This window comes from Olea europaea, chromosome 10 (assembly GCF_002742605.1).
Source record: "Olea europaea var. sylvestris chromosome 10, O_europaea_v1, whole genome shotgun sequence".
NCBI lineage: Eukaryota > Viridiplantae > Streptophyta > Magnoliopsida > Lamiales > Oleaceae > Olea > Olea europaea.
The window spans coordinates 4232911-4256637 of NC_036246.1; the positions used below are offsets into that span (position 1 = coordinate 4232911).

The following is a 23727-nucleotide window of genomic DNA, read 5'->3' on the forward strand; positions in this document are numbered from 1 at the left end:
TACGATAAATGCACTGATTAGGCGGTTGCTGGTCCTCACTAACCTTGATGGTAAGCAGATTTTGTCTAGAATATTTGAATTATGAATTTTATTGTATTTCCTTATAACTTGCAGCTCGAATATCTCAAGTTTTATAGCATCTTATATATTTTCAAATTTGTTTAGAAGGAAATATAATGATATGATAAATTAACTTTGTCTTTCCTTATATTGGCATTATACAAATGTAGAAAAGCTTTTAGTATATTTTATACTAATTTTCTTACCACTTTTATTGCCTATTGTTTGGTAAGAATTAATTCTTTATTTTGATGATTACTTAAACTATAAGTAATGTAAGAAATCATAATAGCAATTAGGCTTTTGAAATATCAATATTTTCATCACTGTTTCCAAAAAGCATAGGCTCGACCTACTTCACAAAAACTAAACACGATATGATGCTTCATTGATACTTTCAAAGAAAAAGTTTTCTTCAGACCTTTGAAAAAATAAAAAATAAAAAATTGGTGCTCTAATTAAAATTTCATCTTTTGATCAAACTACCTAGTGTGAAGTTAAAAACAAGTTCTTAATCCAAATGATAGTTGCGATCAAGTGCAATGGGGAAGTGTTGTTAAAGTCAATGCCAGTGAATTTGATTTCACTTCATCAACAGGTGAAAAGAAGAAACAAAAGTGAGTTGTTATTAGTTCTTTTTATTGAAATTTTATTAATTTTGCATAATTACAAGAATCAGATACTATGTATTTTTATCAAAAATCTTAGTGAACTGTTTGACTCGTGGCTGGGCTTGTAGATATTTCCTTTCAGGGTTTACCACATTATATTTGGGGTTCATGTTCAACTTTATTAGTTAGTTTTCGTACTTACCAAATTGTAGTCATGAACACAATCACATGCTAGTCAGATGCAGTAAAATTCATAAGATTGCCCACCACGCCAGCGGTTACAAAGTATTGTGTTGCTACGAAACTATAATTTAAACAGAAGTAGGTGCAATCGCACCTTGTTTTCCATTGCGATCACAGTGGTCACAGTTCTGCCTTTTGTGCAATTTGATCCCCAACTTTGTCTTTTTCTTTGGTTTCAGCCGTTCTTATGTATGATTTTAGTCATTCATCTTCTGTTTTAGTCAAATTTGATCCATGTAATCTTAATTTTTGTTCCTTTATCCGAATTAACTTTTAAGATTTGTAATTTACTCATTGAACTTTCTAATTCTTCCCTGTTGCCCTTCTTTGATCGATTTTTACCTCTTTTTATAAAAGCCATTCAAACTTGAGTTTATTCCACAACAATCAATATTTAATTAACCAAAATATATAATAATTTCGTCAAATTGACTAACAAGTATCCACTTTTGATGGCTCTAATAGGTAAATCACACATATAAATTACACTAAAACTTGAACATTTATTCGGCCAGGACAAAATTAGTTATTAACACGCACCAATAAAGTACAAATAACATTGTTAGATAGCATGCAGTTTTGCCTTATGGTTCAAAATCACTTGTACAATTAATAAACGACTTCCAGGATATGCTACCGAGATTAATTCAGCCAATGTTAAATAAATGTGGTACAAGGTTAATTCATCAAATGAAATTTAAAGATGGTTATTTTCCCGACCCTTGATATTGTCAAATATTTCTTTTTCTTCTCTCTTATCATGCACACCCTAAAAGTGTTCTTTATTTTCACTCCTACAGTTTTGATTCTAAGTTGAATATCTTATCACTCATTCCTTTCTTGCTCATGTTCGATTGGGTTCAACAAATGGAAGTCACTACTTCGACTTGTGATAACTCTCAAGATTTGAATGTCTCAATCTCCAAATTTTCCCTAAACTAATAAACTTTGTGAAATTCAAATTTCCAAATTAAGTGTCCAAGGCTTAAACTTCTCAAATTAAGCCCCCATTTGATCCCCGTTAAATTTAATTACATTACATTCCATTTTTCTCTCTCCTATTTTAAACCACACAATGTTCCATAAAATAATATTACACGTAAATCAAAAAAATTTCCTTCTTAATCAAAAGTTTGAATGTAACCCACATTTCGTAGGGGATTTTCGTTGCTTTCTTCAAATCAAAATATTATGATATTCGAGAATATTTGAAATGACAAATTATACATAGTGAAAACTTGTCAAAATTGATATTCGCATAATGTTGAAAATCGATATCCGGTGAAAGGATTTAAAATGTACTAGTAAATATATTTTACAAGTTAGATTATAGATGTTTGGTAAAAATTCTCTATACAACTTGAGAGTTGAAAGAAATTTGAGAATTCAATAGAGCTATAAGCATGATGGCTTCAAATTTTTTCGAAGGATTTCTAATTGGTAATAATTTGTGCATGTTATATCAATTGAATGAGATAGCTATTTACAAATGGAATGGCACAGAATATCAAGTATAATGGCAAATCTTGACATATACGTTATAGACATAATACCATTTGACAAAGAATAACAAATTGAATCCTTTCATAAATGGGTTATCGAGAGAAAGTAGACTGCGCATCGAGAGAAATGGGTGTAATATCTAAACTAATGGGTCACCTAAATAAAAACCTAACCTGCCAGCTAGAGATTCCATGGACTAGGCTCAATAGGAAAACTAGTTATGATTCATTTGATATTTCTGTAATACAAATAAGTGCTGCCTACCAAAGATTGATTATGATAACTTAAGATTTTAATGATGACTATATCTTGTAAATAGTACAAGTGGAGTATTGTAAGACTCTTTATAGAACATCACCTATATGAGTGCGAGTTTGATTGATTCTATGGGAATTTTACTTGGATGAATTCTCTAGCACACTTGTAGAATCAAGATGGTTCAAGGCCAAAATAATGAATACAATACAGATCCAACATTTGAGGTAAAAGTTAACGTTCGATATATTGTCTAGGCTTGTAGCCAATAGTTCAAAACGTTCCATTCTCTGATTAATCAGGTAAGTCCGATGGTTTCTTACTAGGGAAGGTTCAAAGCGAAAGCCATCGATCATGATGCATGACATTTCAGTTGTACTCTTCATCGTCTTCCTTATTCTGGGTATATCATTTTTCATTCACATGTGGGATTATTGGAACTAATAGTTTAACATATACAATTTAAATGTTTGAATTGAAAAAGTCTACAATAGGTATGATAACTAGACACCACTCTTCAATTACAAAGGGTGCATAATAAAGGGTCATGGTCTTGGGAATGAACATGACTATTCAAAAAGTGTATATTATGAAAAGTCCAGATTTTTTAATATGGTATGATCTACACCATCAATTATGAAATGGTGCAATCTAATTATTAAAATAAATTTATGCCAAAAAAATGCAACCAGTCGAAGAGACATATGACAACTTATAAGTATGTTCCTCCTAATTTCCTTTTCTTCACTCCAAATTAATTCCTACAAATGGTTTCTAATTCTTTCTTTCTCCAAATTCTGTCAAAATGATTTTTAAATTATTTTGGAGTTTCGTGTTCGATATTAGTCCCTTTTAGAAGAGTACATCAAGCGTTGGTTTATCTGATAAAATTAATATAGTGTTATATTAATTTTGGAAGAAGTATTGCATCTTGGAAGACATACATCAATTTGATCATGTTAATACCAGTGCAGTGGATGAAATTCGTTTTAACGAGATTTGCGTTCGCATACCTTGCTTCATTTCACCTCATTCCAATTTCTACATTTCAGTAAATCAAAATTTATGCACCTGCCATGATTTTATTAAGTTGTCACTCTATCTATATTAACATGCATATAATCTTTATTAGTGAAATATAAATTATGCATCAATTCAGCCCAACACTTTAATGAGCAGTATTCAACATAGGACGCGGAGGCATTGTGGATGGGAGATGATCTGATCTTTGCCAAAGAAAATGGGTTCCAGTTTGAAAGTGTGGAAAGCAATGTCCTCCTGCTAGTAGAGTACTAGTTCATTTTCTAGTTTGCTCCAAATGATTCTATTTTATCAAATACTTGTACATTGTTTAGTGATGTGAATTATAGTTTGGAACCGAATAGCCCACTAAGTTGCATCTTCTCTTTATGTAGAGATAGGAAGCATATCGTGAGTTCTAAATTCCTTGTATCTTTTGTATGTGCAATTCGCAATGATTTGAATTAATGAAAGATTCTTTACCTTAGAAAAAAGCATTATATTTAAAAGTATAGTAGAATTTCTATAATTTAATACCCGATTAATCCAATGACAATTAGATAAGATAATATTATTGGCCAATCCAAACATGGAAATAACACTCTAAACTAATAATTCGCTAAATTTATATGATAATTCATAATAAACAAAATCATATAGATCCCATATAATTTACATATTAATAATTTTTAATATTTTAGATAGTGCTGATGATTTGACTTAAGGCCTATTAAAATATGACTCAAGCATTATTTTTTTTCCTTGAAATTGATTTCACATGGATCTCACTAGTTTTTCTTAACATGGTAAAAAATTCTGATGTTACTTTCTCATGCTTCAAAAAAAATATTATTAAATGTACAATCTACTTTTTGAGCTGATTTTCTCAAAACTCAATTTTCTTCCACATATTCCCCCAATAAAATAATTTTACACGTAAATTTAAAAATTTTTCGCACTTGTGACATATTCTTCAAAAATCACTATTTATAATTAAGAAAGTAAAGATGTACATCTTAATAATTTAATAAGTTATCAAGTAATCAATAAATTGATAAATAATAAAATTCACTAAATTAATAGATTCTCTCAGGTCTCATGTATATTAATTTATAGATTTAACTGGGGTAAGTTATAAATTCACTTTAGCTAACTTAGATAAGTTTACCTCCATTATGTTCACTCGAGTAACTATGTTTTAATATAATTTCAATCGAAAAATCACACTTTAATTTGATTTTAATTAAGATAACTTTATCCAATTCTACTAACAATAGTCGATGACATAAAAGCTAATATACTATAATTATCAATATAACTATAAATTTTTAGGGTGAAATATGTAAAACCAAAGTGAGTTAAATGGCAGACATCATTTATTAACAGCCAAATCATCGATTTTAATTAGTTCAAGGAACCGAAATTAGACAAAGTTACTTGATTGAATTTAAAATTATTTACCTGAAAGTACAATTACCTAATTAAAATAGAGCAAAAGTGTAATTACAACAAATGATAACTACCCACTCTAATGACAAACATGATTACAGAGTATGAATTCTCTACGAATTTTGAAAACCCTAGTAATATTTATATAAACCCAAACAGGCTTGGTCTGACCTGGCCCAATATTTAATTAACCCATTTAATTAATTCCGGTCCGTTAATTAATTAATCCAATTAACTAATTCGGGCCTATAAATAAGCAACCCAATTAATTAATTTATCCAACGCTTGTTAAATTAATTGATAAATTACAATCTTCTAATTCTCTTTTTGTGTACAACCCATCAGGTTTTCTATCACGATGCCTAACAACATAAAATATTATTTTGATTTAATCAAAATTGATTAATTAAAATACCCTTTTAATTTATCACCGATTCACACTCGCCATCCTAGATTGACATCTAACAATGTATCATGGCAATACATGTAACAAAAAATGTCGTGTGGTATGCGTATCATGGCAATACATGTAACGAAAAATGTCATGTGGTATGATAAAATCAAACTTGTTCGTTTACCGTGAAACTATTATCTCTTCATCAATATAATCCGATCAATTATGAGATACAAAAGTATGTCAATCCCGGTTATCGATCATATGTTTCATTCTATTATTCAGTTGATATAAGTCGAAAACTTCTTTTTGATTTATGAGTACACCTTGGCCAAGAATTTCGTTATCGACTTCATTAAATGAAATGCAAATCATAATCCCTTACTATTTAAGAGCGACCAATCTTCTATTGGTCACTCACAATTTTCATACGATTCTTCACATACCCAAACGATGCTGTATTAGTGGCCCTTGACAGAGCAACATCCAACATCGTCAAAGCATGACTGTCTTCATATAAGGCACTATGATGACCTCAAGTCAAAGGACGATCTTAGTAATTAGTTTGCCAAATTTTAATGTGGTCTAAACAAGAATTCGCATCTCTAAGTAATTACTGTTCACGACATCATTGAAGGATTGACCAGAAAATTCAAAGCATTACAAACATAATTAAAATCCATACATAAAATATAAAAAGAACAAAGAATCTCAAATAAAAGAAATAAAAGTCCAAAATAGATTACATTGTTCGTCCTAAAATGAAATTTAGCTATGCATATTAATGAAAGAAAAATGAGAAATTATGGAAGACATCACCGAAAATTGATGTAACACGATTAAATTTTTGCAGCGTGAATCTGTAGTTGGTTTCTGTGTGTATTCCCTGCAACAGCTTCCTTCCATTTCTCTCTCTTCATCTGCGTTAATCTCCTCTGTGGCCTCAAAGTGTGTGCAAAAATAAAATTGGCCACCTCCAATTCCTTTTTGTCAGTACGTATATCTCTCTAAAAAAAAGGGGGGGATTTTTCCTGCTCCAATTTCTGTTAGTGTATTTATGATATATATATATCTATATATATATATATATATATATAACCTAGTAGCCAGAATTTTTTCAGCCTCCCGCTTGTCTGTGTATATATAACAAATATTTTCAATCGAAAAATCACACTTTAATTTGATTTTAATTAAGATAACTTTATCCAATTCTACTAACAATAGTCGATGACATAAAAGCTAATATATTATAATTATAAACATAACTATAAATTGTTAGGGTGAAATATGTAAAACCAAATTGAGTTAAATGGCAGACATCATTTATTAACAGCCAAATCATCGATTTTAATTAGTTCAAGGAACCGAAATTAGACGAAGTTACCTGATTGAATTTAAAATTATTTACCTGAAAGTACAATTACCTGATTAAAATAGAGCAAAAGTGTAATTACAACAAATGATAACTACCCACTCTAATGACAAACATGATTACAGAGAGCACAAGAGCCAAGCCAACTCATCCAACATACCACAAAAATAACAGTATCAGTCATGTCATGAAATGGAATCCAAAAATACAATGCTATCTATAAATTAAAGGCGACTCTCGGACAATACTGTACAATCCAAATGCAAAGACTACTAAAACACTAATTCAGCTCCTCTTCAAGAAATGCTATAGTAAAAAAATTTCAAAGATGCGGCATCAATCACAATATGTCCCTTAATCAACAGGGTTAATGACCACTCTAATGCTCTCACTGTTTCCCAAGCAATAAAAGCACTCTCAAATATGAGCAAGACCCCTATCTATGAAAATTAGTCTAAGATTATGAACTATCAGATTAAACCCAAGAAGTGGTTTCGTCCGATCTTTTTGCCTTGGCAGCAAATGTTTCTGCTACCAGGAGAGGGAAAGCAATAGTTGCATCACAGTGCACCTGGTTTTATCAATGAAAAATAACCGAATTGTAAACTATGCAGCACATTGATGAATTGAAAAGACAAAGAAACAAAATGTCCAACCTTCACTGAATTAGCAAAACCTCGAATTTTACCCCAAGACACAGCTTTGTCAGGGTGGGCAACTGAATCACTTCCATCAGACTCTTGTGGTGTGTCGATAAATATAGCATAATCCGCACCATTACGCATCATATTTGCATTGCATATATGATGCTTGGGCAGCCCCTCTCCAAGAATTACCATTCCAGTCTTCCTGAGACCAGCATGGACCACCTCACAATTCATGGCCCTAATATCTGTTTATCTTAATTGTGTCCATTATTCTACATTGTTACAAATTAGCATAAGATGACAGTGAAGATCTTCAACTTGCACAATGTCGATGACTAGACCGGGCTCCTTTTTGAAAGAGTGGAAATACAACATATCACCCAGTGAACCATCTATTAAGCCAGGGAAGAAGATAGGAATATTGTTCTGCAAAGAGAGAATAAAAGATAAATCTGAGAAACTCACAACAAAAAACTAACTCTTCTTCCTTACAAATTCAGTTCTGTCCACATGGGTTATTGTTTACCGCTCCATTCAGTTCATTGTTGTATCTACTGGAACATGTAAAACAACTAGATCCTTAAAATCTACCATTGGCTATATGATGCAAATTGGAAAGTCTATTTTAGGTGTAAAAGAAACTAAAATCATTTAGAGTAATATTTTCCATTATTCCATTCGTCCAGATCATAACAGCTAGCATGTTCTCTCTCTTTATTCTTCTTTACTAGTTGTTATAATCCTAATAAAAAGGAGAGGAAAAAACGTGAAATAGAAATCAATTGCAGTCAATTTGTTGTTTTAAGTCAAATCCAGGAGAATACTGATGCTGATGATGCACCTAAAAAGGGCTTTAGCATAGCCCACTACTTACACCAAATACGTACCACAACCCCAAATACCAGCCCATATAAAAAGCTTAAACGGCCCAACAAAATGAAATTAGTAACACGCATCCTCGGGCCCAATCCACAGTAAGCCCAAACCCATGACCCACACTACCAGCCCAACCACCACCACACTCATCGTCCTCCCTCACGTCATCGACTTTTCAGTGCATTCCATCACTACATTAGTTTTCAATCTCCCCTGCCTCTTTCTTCTATATCCTACTACCACCTGCCGTTGTCTCCCCTGTAATCTGTTATTGATCGCTGCTTTTCAACTCGAGAACAACCTTCAGTCACTTCTCAACGCCTCGCTACCTGAGGAAATTGATTTGTGAAAATAATTTAACTCGTTTTTTTTTTTTTTAACTTTTAATTGCATCCAATTGACTCTTGGCAATCTTCAATTATCGTTTTGTGGTCTGAATAAACTATTAAAAAGTTACAATTGAATACTCAAATTTTGAATTTCAATTTTACTTTCAATCATCGAGTTTCTTCTAACAAACAAAATATACAATAAATAGAGCTATAATTATCAAAAGATCATCGAAACATTTAATTTAAGGCCCAAATAAGTGGATATACTATACTTATCAACTGCTAACAATAATCTACTAACTCTGGATAACATAGTTTTGTAATTTTGGAAATCTTTATAGTCTTCCAAGGTCAAATTGGGTGCAAAAGAATGCTACATGAGGGTGACTGTATTCGTAAAGACGATCAAATTTTCATAATGCTGCTTTACTACTTAACTAATGTACTATGTAGATTAACAATTGATAAATTGCAATGATTAGTGAACACATTCTTAACAGCTGTAGAGTGAATGCAGCCAACAAAGCTCAACTATTTGTCACAAAAATTTCAAACACTACAGTCTGTGTGTTCCACTTAACTTACACAACGACGCCCAAAACGTGTATAAAATAAATAACACACTAGAACCTCTAACATATTTATTGAAATTAGCTACAAATCCTACTATGCATCAAATTATAGAATTTTCTAATTGTTGCTCTTGTTTCTCTCTCTAATTTGGCATGACTTTTACATAAGACTTGTTAAAAATGAACATCATTTCCACCCGGTAAAAAATTCTAGTTTGAATAGCCATTCTGGTTTAGTCCCTTTTTGTTTGATGGGTAGAATTTACTTCAGGATCTGACGGTAGCCAAGCTACAGCAATTATTAGGAATCTACGTTTCATGCCCAGCAGAAATAGAAATGGATTTCAATTCCCACCAGGAATCGTCTTTGTGTTTAGATAGAAATTATACATTTTACAAGATCTACAAACCCCTTTGCTATTCTTTCGTTCCAACGATTTTGATTCATCATCCACAACTGTCCAATTATCCAATCCCGAATGGAAATCCAAACAGAGAATAAAATTGTAGGAACCCGGGTTTTTTCCTCTTATGGTAGCAAGTATGAATTCTCTACGAATTTTGAAAACCCTAGTAATATTAAACCCAAACGGGCTTGGTCTGACCTGGCCCAATATTTAATTAACCCATTTAATTAATTCCGGTCCGTTAATTAATTAATCCAATTAACTAATTCGGGCCTATAAATAAGCAACCCAATTAATTAATTTATCCAACGCTTGTTAAATTAATTGATAAATTACAATCTTCTAATTCTCTTTTTGTGTACAACCCATCAGGTTTCCTATCACGATGTCTAACAACATAAAATATTATTTTGATTTAATCAAAATTGATAAATTAAAATACCCTTTTAATTTATCACCGATTCACACTCGCCTTCCTAGATTGACATCTAACAATGTATAATGGCAATACATATAACGAAAAATGTCATGTGGTATGCGTATCATGGCAATACATGTAACGAAAAATGTCATGTGGTATGATAAAATCAAACTTGTTCGTTTACCGTGAAACTATTATCTCTTCATCAATATAATCCGATAAATTATGAGATACAAAAGTATGTCAATCCCGGTTATCGATCATATGTTTCATTCTATTATTCAGTTGATATAAGTCGAAAACTTCTTTTTGACTTATGAGTACACCTTGGCCAAGCATTTCGTTATCGACTTCATTAAATGAAATGCAAATCATAATCCCTTACTATTTAAGAGCGACCAATCTTCTATTGGTCACTCACAATTTTCATACGATTCTTCACATACCCAAACGATGCTGTATTAGTGGCCCTTGACAGAGCAACATCCAACATCGTCAAAGCATGACTGTCTTCATATAAGGCACTATGATGACCTCAAGTCAAATTACGATCTTAATAATTAGTTTGCCAAATTTTAATATGTGGTCTAAACAAGAATTCGCATCTCTAAGAAATTATTGTTCACGACGTCATTGAAGGATTGACCAGAAAATTCAAAGCATTACAAACATAATTAAAATCCATACATAAAATATAAAAAGAACAAAGAATCTCAAATAAAAGAAATAAAGGTCCAAAATAGATTACATTGTTCGTCCTAAAATGAAATTTAGCTATGCATATTAATGAAAGAAAAATGAGAAATTATGGAAGACATCACCAAAAATTGATGTAACACGATTAAATTTTTGCAGCGTGAATCTGTAGTTGGTTTCTGTGTGTATTCCCTGCAACAGCTTCCTTCCATTTCTCTCTCTTCATCTGCGTCAATCTCCTCTGTGGCCTCAAAGTGTGTGCAAAAATCAAATTGGCCACCTCCAATTCCTTTTTGTCTGTACGTATATCTCTCTAAAAAAAAAGGGGGATTTTTCCTGCTCCAATTTCTGTTAGTGTATTTATGATATATATATAACCTAGTAGCCAGAATTTTTTCAGCCTCCCGTTTGTCTGTGTATATATAACAAATATTTTCAATCGAAAAATCACACTTTAATTTGATTTTAATTAAGATAACTTTATCCAATTCTACTAACAATAGTCGATGACATAAAAGCTAATATATTATAATTATCAACATAACTATGAATTGTTATGGTGAAATATGTAAAACCAAATTGAGTTAAATGGCAGACATCATTTATTAACAGCCAAATCATCGATTTTAATTAGTTCAAGGAACCGAAATTAGACGAAGTTACCTGATTGAATTTAAAATTATTTACCTGAAAGTACAATTACCTGATTAAAATAGAGCAAAAGTGTAATTACAACAAATGATAACTACCCACTCTAATGACAAACATGATTACAGAGAGCACAAGAGCCAAGCCAACTCATCCAACATAGCACAAAAATAACAGTATCAGACTTTCTCATGTCATGAAATGGAATCCAAAAATACAATTGTTCGCGAAATTATTTCTTTCGATTTAAAACTACCGCAAGTGTACGGTTCATTAACAAGTAATAATGTGGATTAAATGAGTTCGAATATCGTCCCACAGAGATTGATTAGTTTAATTTTATCTATCGTCGCCTTAACCGAAACAATAGAAATTCTTGATATTTTTGCCAACTAAATTATGATTTAATAACCTACTTATAAATATAAAGCCTAAATTAACTAGATTAAATGCGTGATTATAACTAAGTGCAAGTTTTATAAAAATATGATAATGAAATGCGTACTAGAATTCTGAATCCCCCTATATCAATCCTCTTTAATCCGAATTTTATAAAATTGACAACACGATTCAATTATGAAGACCAATATTCCTAATTTGTTTAACAATCTCTCTCGAGTAGAATTAAATCTATTTTCACATGCGATCCGACTATATTTCTATGAGGGATGCGAACATATAAAAATGCGTTAAAGATTTATGAATACTTAAAGATCACATAAAGCATAGCGGTATATTTCTATCCCCTATCGAACTTTACGATAATTAACATAATGTCTAACTTATTTTCCATCTCTCGAGGGTAAAACAAGCCACAAAGCTTATACAACTATTGCGCACATAATTGTAGAGAAAATAAAATCCATGCCAATCATTCAATAATTAAAAACATGTTTTAACGTCAAATTAATAAATTTCAAGATTAAGGGTTCATAATATAAGGTTCATCGCAAATCCTAGCACATGAAAATCTAGCCTAACATAATGGGAAATAAAGAGAAAAACAATAATTAAAACCAAGGAAGAACATCACCCAATTGATTCTTGAAGTGAAGTCTTGAATCTTGAAGTGGATTGCCTTGTTTTTGCCTTGTTCTTTCTCTCCAAATCCTCCAAAATTGTGTATAATCCCCTCCAATTCTGTAAAATTGAGAAAAAGTTCTCGGGAGGCTTCTATGCATCCGCATAGAATTTATGCTATGCGACCGCATAGTTATACCATTCTTTTCGCTGAACAGCTTTTAGTATTTTGATCATAACTTTCTCTCCTGATCTCCGATTGAAGTGATTCAAAGTTCATTGTGAAGAAAACTCAAAGATCTACATTTTTGGTAGATGTAGGCTTCCTCAAATTCTGATGTTCACTATGTCAAAAATGAATTTCAAGTAGAAATTAAAAATCACGAGCATAGTTTTTTCACCTGAAAGTTGATACTTGATAATACTTCGATCATATTTCACCTCTTGACTCCTTTCCTCATCCGATTAACCTCTAACACTCTTGAATCTTCATTCCATTTCCCGTCTCATCTATGGATTATTTGCAACTTGGTCCCCGAACTATCACTTTGCCCCATTTTAGTCTTTTTCAGCTCTTTTCTTCTGAATTTCACCATGTTCATCGGTGTTCCCTACAATTCACAAATATAACGAGATTAAGTCACAATTCAATCATTTTGCTTATTATTAAGTCATGTTTGTGACCTAAATAAGTGTGCAAAAACACACTTATCAAACACCCAAACTTAAACTATTGTTTGTTCTCAAACAAGATGGTGACTTAATTCTGAACAAACATGACTTAATACCCTGCTGTAGCTCAGGATTGGACTAAGTATTTGACTTTATGAAAATTTATCAGTGCAAAAATGACATCAACCTTTACCTGTTAAATGCAAATCGACGTGTGTGTGTGTGTGTGTGTGTGTGAATTCATGCCAACAAATCAGGTTCATGCTGAATTTGAGTCCCGACCCCAAGTGGTCAAATGTATCCTTAGTCACTCGAGAGATACACAACCCCCCAAACTTATTCTTTTCACTCAATTATCCCGGGATTGTGTTTTAAAATTAGGAATTTACATAGCTGTAGTCCTTACACTCTCGTAGTTTGGATTAATCCCACTATTACAAGTTTACATGTCAACAAATGAAGGCTCTCCTAAGTTTGATTGCTTCGACACTCAAGATTAAACTAGGTTACTTGTCTCGCCTTAAAGGTATAGTTTCTTCAACCAAATGTCCAAGGGCTTTTCTTCATGTTATTGCCTCTCTTTTGTTTTTCTCACTCCTCTAATTTTTCTGAATTATTTTTTATTTTTTTATTTTATAAATCATTATCATCTTCTCATTTGCTTTCTATATAACCATTTTAGCGAGCTTTAGGCCGGTTACTCCCAAACCAGTTGGTTTTAGGGCACCAGGTTTTAAACCCTTGCAGGCTTATTCACTCGAGTTATAAAGGCTCGATCAAATGACTTTTTATTAACCTCTTTCCCTCTTGCTTTCTATATGACCCATTTAGCGAGCTTTAGGCCGGTTACTCGCAGGCCAGTTGACCTCAGGGCACCAAATTTTGAAATATCCTTACAGACTTACTTGCTCGGGTCATAAAGGCATGAAAAGAAGTGTCTTATTCTCACAAATTAATTTTATGCCCTTATTGTTCTAGACATTTAGTTTCCAAAACCAACCCCTAATTTAAGATTTTCACCTAATCTTTACCTCACTGGTCTAGGCAATCCACACAATAAAATTTCATGCACGGAGCCCCCGCTTATCTCAATGTTCCCTATAATAGCTCAATCAATTCCAAACTGTCTTAAGGTGGTTTACGTGTTAATTCAATAGAGGGTAATCATTCTTTTCCTACTTTATGCTCAAAATCCAGTCATTCACCTAACATGTCAAGCATGAATAGCATACATAGATATTGTCAAGTATTGCATCACAAGTATTGGTTAATCTATTCAGCACTATATCCAAAGTTTATGAATTATACCAGTCCAATAGTCACATCATAGCCGGCAAGGCTATCAAGCCCACACAAGCATGCAAAAATGGAAATATAGTAGACTGAATAAAATGCAAAGATTTTTTTTTAACACTCATCAAGCACATAATATGCAATCATGAAACATATATATTGATGAATATAGGCAAAATGATGAAAAGATGTTCGTGTCCAGTATTATGTCACCCACCCTCAAATTTAGATAATACATTGTCCTCAATGTGAAGATGAAATAAAAGTGTAAACAGACATAATTGAAGGACAATAATAAACTAAAAGTGCAAGATGGGGTACGAGTACTTCCCTGATTTATATGGAGGTGGTGAATGAAAACTAGGACTCGCAGTGTTTCTCCTTTCCCTGTGACATTCTTTTTAGTAACATCCTATAAAAGTGCTAAGTATGCGTATTAGTTCTCATGGTGTAAACAGATGCAACTGAGGTAAGAAATAACCTATGTAGTGCACAAATCCCCCAAATTTGTTTCAAGGTGCATGTGTACATTGTTGATGTGCAGAATGCATAATTTATGTCTCAATATAAGGTTTACATCACAAAATTGTGCATCACCAAAGAAATTTCATTCAAAACATGCACTTTGTTCAATTTGACACATGACTGACTAAAATAGGACTTCAACCTCATGACTCGTGCTTAGTGCATTGAGACTCGTGTAGACCATGCCTAGACTCCATGTGATAGGGATGTATGATCGATGACCTAAAACTATTGATAATGCTAAAAAAATGAAAAGCTCCTAAACTATTGCAAAACGAAGTAAATGAAAGGATAGAACGTTGGGTTGCCTCCCAACCAGCGCTATTTTATAGTCGATAGCCCGACTTTTGGCTTAGGTGTGTTATGGCACTTTAAATATGGCTTGGGAGGTCCTGCATAGTTTGTTCAATATGGTCTTGTTACGCATTGCAATTATCCTCCACACTTCAAACCTGTCCTTTTTCACGTGGTGTGACTCTCCCTCATCATCCGTTTGAGACTCCACGGTGTATACCTCGATCTCCTTTGAGTCGGTGAGAATGGATTGAGGGTGCATCATATCAGCCTCCTGTATGTCTGGTGGTTTCTTCAATTCGTAATTGTAGGGGATTCCTATGTCAATCACATCAATCTGGAAACAGTTGTCTGGCTCGGTGAGATATTTCATTACTTTGAAAACATTAAAAGTGGCCTGCTCCTCACCCAATCTCAGAGTCAATTGTCTTTGTCGCACATCTATGAGAGCTCTTGCAGTTGCCAAAAATGGTTGCCCCAATATGATAGACACGTCCTTGTCTTCTTCCATGTCCAGAATTAAGAAGTCCGCTGGGAATATAAGTTTATCCACTTTGACCAATACATCTTCGATAATCCCTCGTGGACGTGTAAGTGATCGATCAGCCAGCTGTAGAGTTACTGTAATTGCTTTAGGCTCTCCCAATCCTAGTTTCCTGAAAATAGAGAGTGGCATCAAGTTAACACTCGCACCAAGATCACATAAATGCTTTATTAAAATAAAAATCACCAATTGTGCAAGGGACAGTGAAACTCCCTGGATCTTTCAATTTTGGTGGAAGCTTTTTCTGAATTCTTGCGCTGCACTCTTCGGTTAGCATTACTGTTTCATGATCCTCCAGCTTACGTTTATTTGATAATATGTCCTTCAGAAACTTTGCATAGCTGGGCATCTGGAATAGAGCATCTGCCAACGGGATGTTGATGTGGAGCTTCTTGAAGACTTCCAGAAATTTCTTGTATTGTTGCTCCATTTTGTGATTTTTCAACTTCTGTGGAAATGGAATTGGAGGTTCATATGGGTTGACTGTAACTGTTTCTTTATTCCCTGCTTTTTCTGAACTTTCCTTTGTGGTAGATGTGTTTGGTTGTTCATCCTACTCCACAGTCTCTTCTTTTACAGAAGGTGTATTCTCTTTGTCCTTGACTGGCCTTTTGACATGCATATCAGGTACTTGCACTCCACTTCGAGTTGTGATGGCCTTGGCATGCTCTTTTGGGTTGATTTTCGTGTTACTTGGCAAATTTCCCTGTGCTCTTCCAGTCAAAGTGATGACCATCTGTCCCATTTGAGTTTCCAAGTTTTTGATGGCAGCATTCTGGTTTTGCAGAGTGATTTCGGTTTTCTCCATGTACTGATTGGTCCTCTCCATGAATTTCCTAAACATGTCTTCCAATTGAGGATTTTTCTCTTGCTGTTGAAACTGACATTGTGGCCTATTCTGATTCTGGTTGCTCCAAGAGAAATTGGGATGCTTCTTTCAATTGTTATTGTATGTTTCCCCATATTGATTATTCTGCTGGCGTTGCCCCCATTGTGCAAAATCTGTCTGCTCAACTCCTTGCATTAAAATTGGACACTCTTATGTTTTATACTCAGCTCCACATTCTTCACAGCTAAACTTCTTATTTTGTGCTGTTTGTGATATGCTTTCTAACCTTGTGAAACAGCGAGTCAATCTTCGCAGATATGGCTGAATAAGTATCGACCTCATAAACACCCGGAGGTTTCTTTTGAGTTACCCACTCAGATGTCCACATCGCTGAAGTAGTTGCCATTCTTTCAAATAATTCTAGTGCTCCATTGATTGTTCGTGTAGAAATTGAGCCATCTGATGATGAGTCTACCATGCTTTTGAAGTACGGGAGTAACCCTATATAAAAGAATTGGATTTGGGTCTTTTTGTCGAACCCATGTTGAGGGCACTTCCAGAGCATATTCTTGAATCTGTTCCGGGCTTCGTCAAATGATTCGGATTCTCCCTGGCTGAAAATGGATATTTCGTGTCTCATTTTAGCTATCTTGGCTGGTGAGAAGTACTTCGTGCAGAATTTGTGAGCCAGGTCATTCCAAGTAGTAATGCTTGCAATAGGAAGCGAATCCAACCATTCAAGTGCCTTTTCTCGCAAGGTGTGTGGAAAAAGCCTTAGCCTAATAGCATCGTCCAAGATTCCTTGATATCTGAAGTGTTGACACATATCCAAGAATCGAGATATGTATGTATGTGGATTTTCTTCGGCTCTGCCATAAAATTGATGTCCATTTTGGAATAGCTGTATCCCATTCGTCTTCAATTGAAAATTGGGGTGCCCAAACGGTGGATACACAATGTTGGACTGGCTTTGAATCACTTCAGGAGTCAAGAAGTCGCCCAAAATCGCATTTCCTTCGTTCACTGCCTCTCCTTCATTGGCTGGGATAATAGGATTGTTTAGTTCGTTAGCCATTTACAGTTTTGCTTCTCGGTTCTCTCTTTGTAGTCGATGAAAAGTGCGTTCAATTTCAAGATCGGCCGGAATCAATTCTCCTCCAGTCGATCTTAGCATGCAAATTTAAGAGAAAAATAAGAGTAGTACTTAGATACTAAAACGATAGATCGAATAATAAAAACAAAACAAAGACAAAAAAAAATAAAAAAATAAAAAAAATAAAAAAATAAAAAAAATAAAAACTAAAAGAGAACGAAAATTAAATTTCGAATTAGTGCATAGAAAAATAAAATTAAATTGAACTCAATCCCCGGCAGCGGCGCCAAAAACTTGTTCGCGAAATTATTTCTTTCGATTTAAAACTACCGCAAGTGTACGGTTCGTTAACAAGTAATAAAGTGGATTAAATGAGTCCGAATATCGTCCCACAGAGATTGATTAGTTTAATTTTATCTATCATCGCCTCAACCGAAACAATAGAAATTCTTGATATTTTTGCTAACTAAATTATGATTTAATAACCTACTTATAAATATAAAGCCTAAATTAACTAGATTAAATGCGTGATTATAACTAAATGCAAGTTTTATAAAAATATGATAATGAAATGCGTACTAGGATTCCGAATCCCCTTATGATATCCTCTTTAATACGAATTTTATAAAATTGACAACACGATTCAATTATGAAAACCAATATTCCTAATTTGTTTAACAATCTCTCTCGAGTAGAATTCAACCTATTTTCACATGTGATCCGACTATATTTCTATGAGGGATGCGAACATATAAAAATGCATTAAGATTTATGAATACTTAAAGATCACGTAAAGCATAGCGGTATATTTCTATCCCCTATCGAACTTTACGATAATTAACATAATGTCTAACTTATTTTCCATCTCTCGAGGGTAAAACAAGCCACAAAGCTCATACAATTATTGCGCACATAATTGTAAAGAAAATAAAATCCATGCCAATCATTCAATAATTAAAAACATGTTTTAACGTCAAATTAATAAATTTCAAGATTAAGGGTTCATAATATAAGGTTCATCGCAAATCCTAGCACATGAAAATCTAGCCTAACATAATGGGAAATAAAGAGAAAAACAATAATTAAAACCAAGGAAGAATATCACCCAATTGATTCTTGAAGTGAAGTCTTGAATCTTGAAGTGGATTGCCTTGTTTTTGCCTTGTTCTTCCTCTCCAAATCCTCCAAAATTGTGTATAATCCCCTCCAATTCTGTAAAAGTGGCGTCCCATCATTCTGGTCGAGTTTTAGTTTATATAGAACCCTAAAAATCTCCTTTCCATAAGAGTTTCGACGAAATAAGGAAACTGCTGAATCGGCCCCGAATCTTGTTCTATGCGACCGCATAGTACATTTCTATGCTGTCGCATAGAGTAAAAAAAATTTGAGAAAAAGTTCTCGGGAGGCTTCTATGCGACCGCATAGTTATACCATTCTTTTCGCTGAACATTTTTTAGTATTTTGGTCATAACTTTCTCTCCTGATCTCCATTGAAGTGATTCAAAGTTCATTGTGAAGAAAACTCAAAGATCTATACTTTTGATAGAAATAGGCTTCCTCAAATTCTGATGTTCACTATGTCAAAAATGAATCTCAAGTAGAAATTAAAAATCACGAGCATAGCTTTTTCACCTGAAAGTTGATACTTGATAATACTTCGATTATATTTCACCTCATGACTCCTTTCCTCATTCGATTAACCTCTAACACTCTTGAATCTTCATTCCATTTCCCGTCTCATCTATGGATTATTTGCAACTTGGTCCCCGAACTATCACTTTGCTCCATTTTAGTCTTTTTTCAGCTCTTTTCTTCTGAATTTCACCATGTTCATCGGTGTTCCCTACAATTCACAAATATAACGAGAGTAAGTCACAATTCAATCATTTTGCTCATTATTAAGTCGTGTTTGTGATCTAAATAAGTGTGCAAAAACACACTTATCAACAATGCTATCTATAAATTAAAGGCGACTCTCGGACAATACTATACAATCCAAATACAAAGACTACTAAAACACTAATTCAGCTCCTCTTCAAGAAATGCTATAGTAAAAAAATTTCAAAGATGCGGCATCACTCACAATGTCCCTTAATCAGCAGGGTTAATGACAACTCTAATGCTCTCACTATTTCCCAAGCAATAAAAGCACTCTCAAATATGAGTAAGACCCCTATCTATGTAAATTAGTCTACGATTATGATCTGTCAGATTAAACCCAAGAAGTGGTTTCGTCTGATCCTTTTGCCTTGGCAGCAAATGTTTCTGCTACCAGGAGGGGGAAAGCAATAGTTGCATCACAGTGCACCCAATATCAATGAAAAATAACCGAATTGTAAACTATGCAGCACATTGATGAATTGAAAAGACAAAGAAACAAAATGTCCAACCTTCACTGAATTAGCAAAACCTCGAATTTTACCCCAAGACACAGCTTTGTCAGGGTGGGCAACTGAATCACTTCCATCAGGCTCTTGTGGTGTGTCGATAAATATAGCATAATCCGCACCATTACGCATCATATTTGCATTGCATATATGATGCTTGGGCAGCCCCTCTCCAAGAATTACCATTCCAGTCTTCCTGAGACCAGCATGGACCGCCTCACAATTCATGGCCCTAATATCTGTTTATCTTAATTGTGTCCATTATTCTACATTGTTACAAATTAGCATAAGATGACAGTGAAGATCTTCAACTTGCACAATGTCGATGACTAGACCGGGCTCCTTTTTGAAAGAGTGGAAATACAACATATCACCCAATGAACCATCTATTAAGCCAGGGAAGAAGATAGTAATATTGTTCTGCAAAGAGAGAATAAAAGATAAATTTGAGAAACTCAACAACAAAAAACTAACTCTTCTTCCTTACAAATTCAGGTCTGTCCACATGGGTTATTGTTTACTGCTCCATTCAGTTCATTGCTGTATCTACTGGAACACGTAAAACAACTAGATCCTTAAAATCTACCATTGGCTATATGATGCAAATTGGAAAGTCTATTTTAGGCAGAAAAGAAACTAAAATCATTTAGAGTAATATTTTCCATTATTCCATTCGTCCAGATCATAACAGCTAGCATGTTCTCTCTCTTTATTCTTCTTTACTAGTTGTTATAATCCTAATAAAAAGGAGAGGAAAAAACGTGAAATAAAAATCAATTGCAGTCAGTTTGTTGTTTTAAGTCAAAATCCAGGAGAACACTGATGCTGATGCTGCACCTAAAAAGGGCTTTAGCATAGCCCACTACTTACACCAAATACGTACCACAACCCCAAATACCAGCCCACTATAGACATTTACCAAATACCAGCCCATATAAAAAGCTTAAACGGCCCAACAAAATGAAATTAGTAACACGCATCCCCGGGTCCAATCCACAGCAAGCCCAAACCCATGACCCACATTACCAGCCCAACCACCACCACACTCATCGTCCTCCCTCACGTCATTGACTTTTCAGTGCATTCCATCACTACATTAGTTTTCAATCTCCCCTGCCTCTTTCTTCTATATCCTACTACCACTTGCCGCTGTCTCCCCTGTAATCTGTTATTGATCGCTGCTTTTCAACTCGAGAACAACCTTCAGTCACTTCTCAATGCCTCGCTACCTGAGGAAATTGATTTGTGAAAATAATTTAACTCATTTTTTTTTTTTTACTTTTAATTGCATCCAATTGACTCTTGGCAATCTTCAATTATCGTTTTGTGGTCTGAATAAACTATTAAAAAGTTACAATTGAATACTCAAATTTTGAATTTCAATTTTACTTTCAATCATCGAGTTTCTTCTAACAAACAAAATATACAATAAATAGAGCTATAATTATCAAAAGATCATCGAAACATTTAATTTAAGGCCCAAATAAGTGGATATACTATACTTATCAACTACTAACAATAATCTACTAACTCTGGATAACATAGTTTTGTAATTTTGGAAATTTTTATAGTCTTCCAAGGTCAAATTGGGTGCAAAAGAATGCTACATGAGGGTGACTATATTCGTAAAGACGATCAAATTTTCATAATGCTGCTTTACTACTTAACTAATGTACTATGTAGATTAACAATTGATAAATTGCAATGATTAGTGAACACATTCTTGACAGCTGTAGAGTGAATGCAGCCAACAAAGCTCAACTATTTGTCACAAAAATTTCAAACACTACAGTCTATGTGTTCCACTTAACTTACACAACGACGCCCAAAACGTGTATAAAATAAATAACACACTAGAACCTCTAACATATTTATTGAAATTAGCTACAAATCCTACTATGCATCAAATTATAGAATTTTCTAATTGTTGCTCTTGTTTCTCTCTCTAATTTGGCATGACTTTTACATAAGACTTGTTAAAAATGAACATCATTTCCACCCGGTAAAAAATTCTAGTTTGAATAGCCATTCTGGTTTAGTCCCTTTTTGTTTGATGGGTAGAATTTACTTCAAGATCTGACGGTAGCCAAGCTACAGCAATTATTAGGAATCTACTTATCATGCCCAGCAGAAATAGAAATGGATTTCAATTCCCACCAGGAGTCGTCTTTGTGTTTAGATAGAAATTATACATTTTACAAGATCTACAAACCCCTTTGCTATTCTTCCAACGATTTTGATTCATCATCCATAACTGTCCAATTATCTAACCCCGAATGGAAATCCACATAGAGAACAAAATTGTTGGAACCGGGGTTTTTTCCTCTTATGCTAGCAAGTATGAATTCTCTACGAATTTTGAAAATCCTAGTAATATTTATATAAACCCAAACGGGCTTGGTCTGACCTAGCCCAATATTTAATTAACCCATTTAATTAATTCCGATTCATTAATTAATTAATTCGGGCCTATAAATAAGCAACCCAATTAATTAATTTATCCAACGCTTGTTAAATTAATTGATAAATTACAATCTTCTAATTCTCTTTTTGTGTACAACCCATCAGGTTTCCTATCACGATGCCTAACAATATAAAATATTATTTTGATTTAATCAAAATTGATAAATTAAAATACCTTTTTAATTTATCACCGATTCACACTCGCCGTCCTAGATTGACATCTAATAATGTATCATGGCAATACATGTAACGAAAAATGTCATGTGGTATGTGTATCATGGCAATACATGTAACGAAAAATGTCATGTGGTATGATAAAATCAAACTTGTTCGTTTATTGTGAAACTATTATCTCTTCATCAATATAATCCGATCAATTATGAGATACGAAAGTATGTCAATCCCGGTTATTGATCATATGTTTCATTCTATTATTAAAGTTGATATAAGTCGAAAACTTTTTTTGACTTATGAGTACACCTTGGCCAAGGATTTCGTTATCGACTTAATTAAATGAAATGCAAATCATAATCCCTTACTATTTAAGAGCGACCAATCTTCTATTGGTCACTCACAATTTTCATACGATTCTTCACATACCCAAACGATGCTGTATTAGTGGCCCTTGGTAGAGCAACATCCAACATCGTCAAAGCATGACTGTCTTCATATAAGGCACTATGATGACCTCAAGTCAAAGGATGATCTTAGTAATTAGTTTGCCAAATTTTAATATGTGGTCTAAACAAGAATTCGCATCTCTAAGAAATTATTGTTCACGACATCATTGAAGGATTGACCAGAAAATTCAAAGCATTACAAACACGATTAAAATCCATACATAAAATATAAAAAGAACAATGAATCTCAAATAAAAGAAATAAAGGTCCAAAATAGATTACATTGTTCGTCCTAAAATTAAATTTAGCTATGCATATTAATGAAAGAAAAATGAGAAATTACGGAAGACATTACCGAAAATTGATGTAACACGATTAAATTTTTGCAGCGTGAATCTGTAGTTGGTTTCTGTGTGTATTCCCTCAAACAGCTTCCTTCCATTTCTCTCTCTTCATCTGCGTCAATCTCCTCTGTGGCCTC

The 23727-nt window shown here is 33.6% G+C and overlaps 1 protein-coding gene across 1 annotated transcript; it reads right to left on the reverse strand.

Moving 5' to 3' along the window:
• Window positions 1-19988: 19988 nt before the first annotated feature.
• On the reverse strand, window positions 19989-21097 carry LOC111400184 (deoxyhypusine synthase-like). Its single transcript, XM_023027611.1, is given in 3 exon segments — window positions 19989-20085; window positions 20168-20583; window positions 21047-21097. Coding segments are annotated over 3 exon segments (564 nt in total).
• Window positions 21098-23727: the final 2630 nt, after the last annotated feature.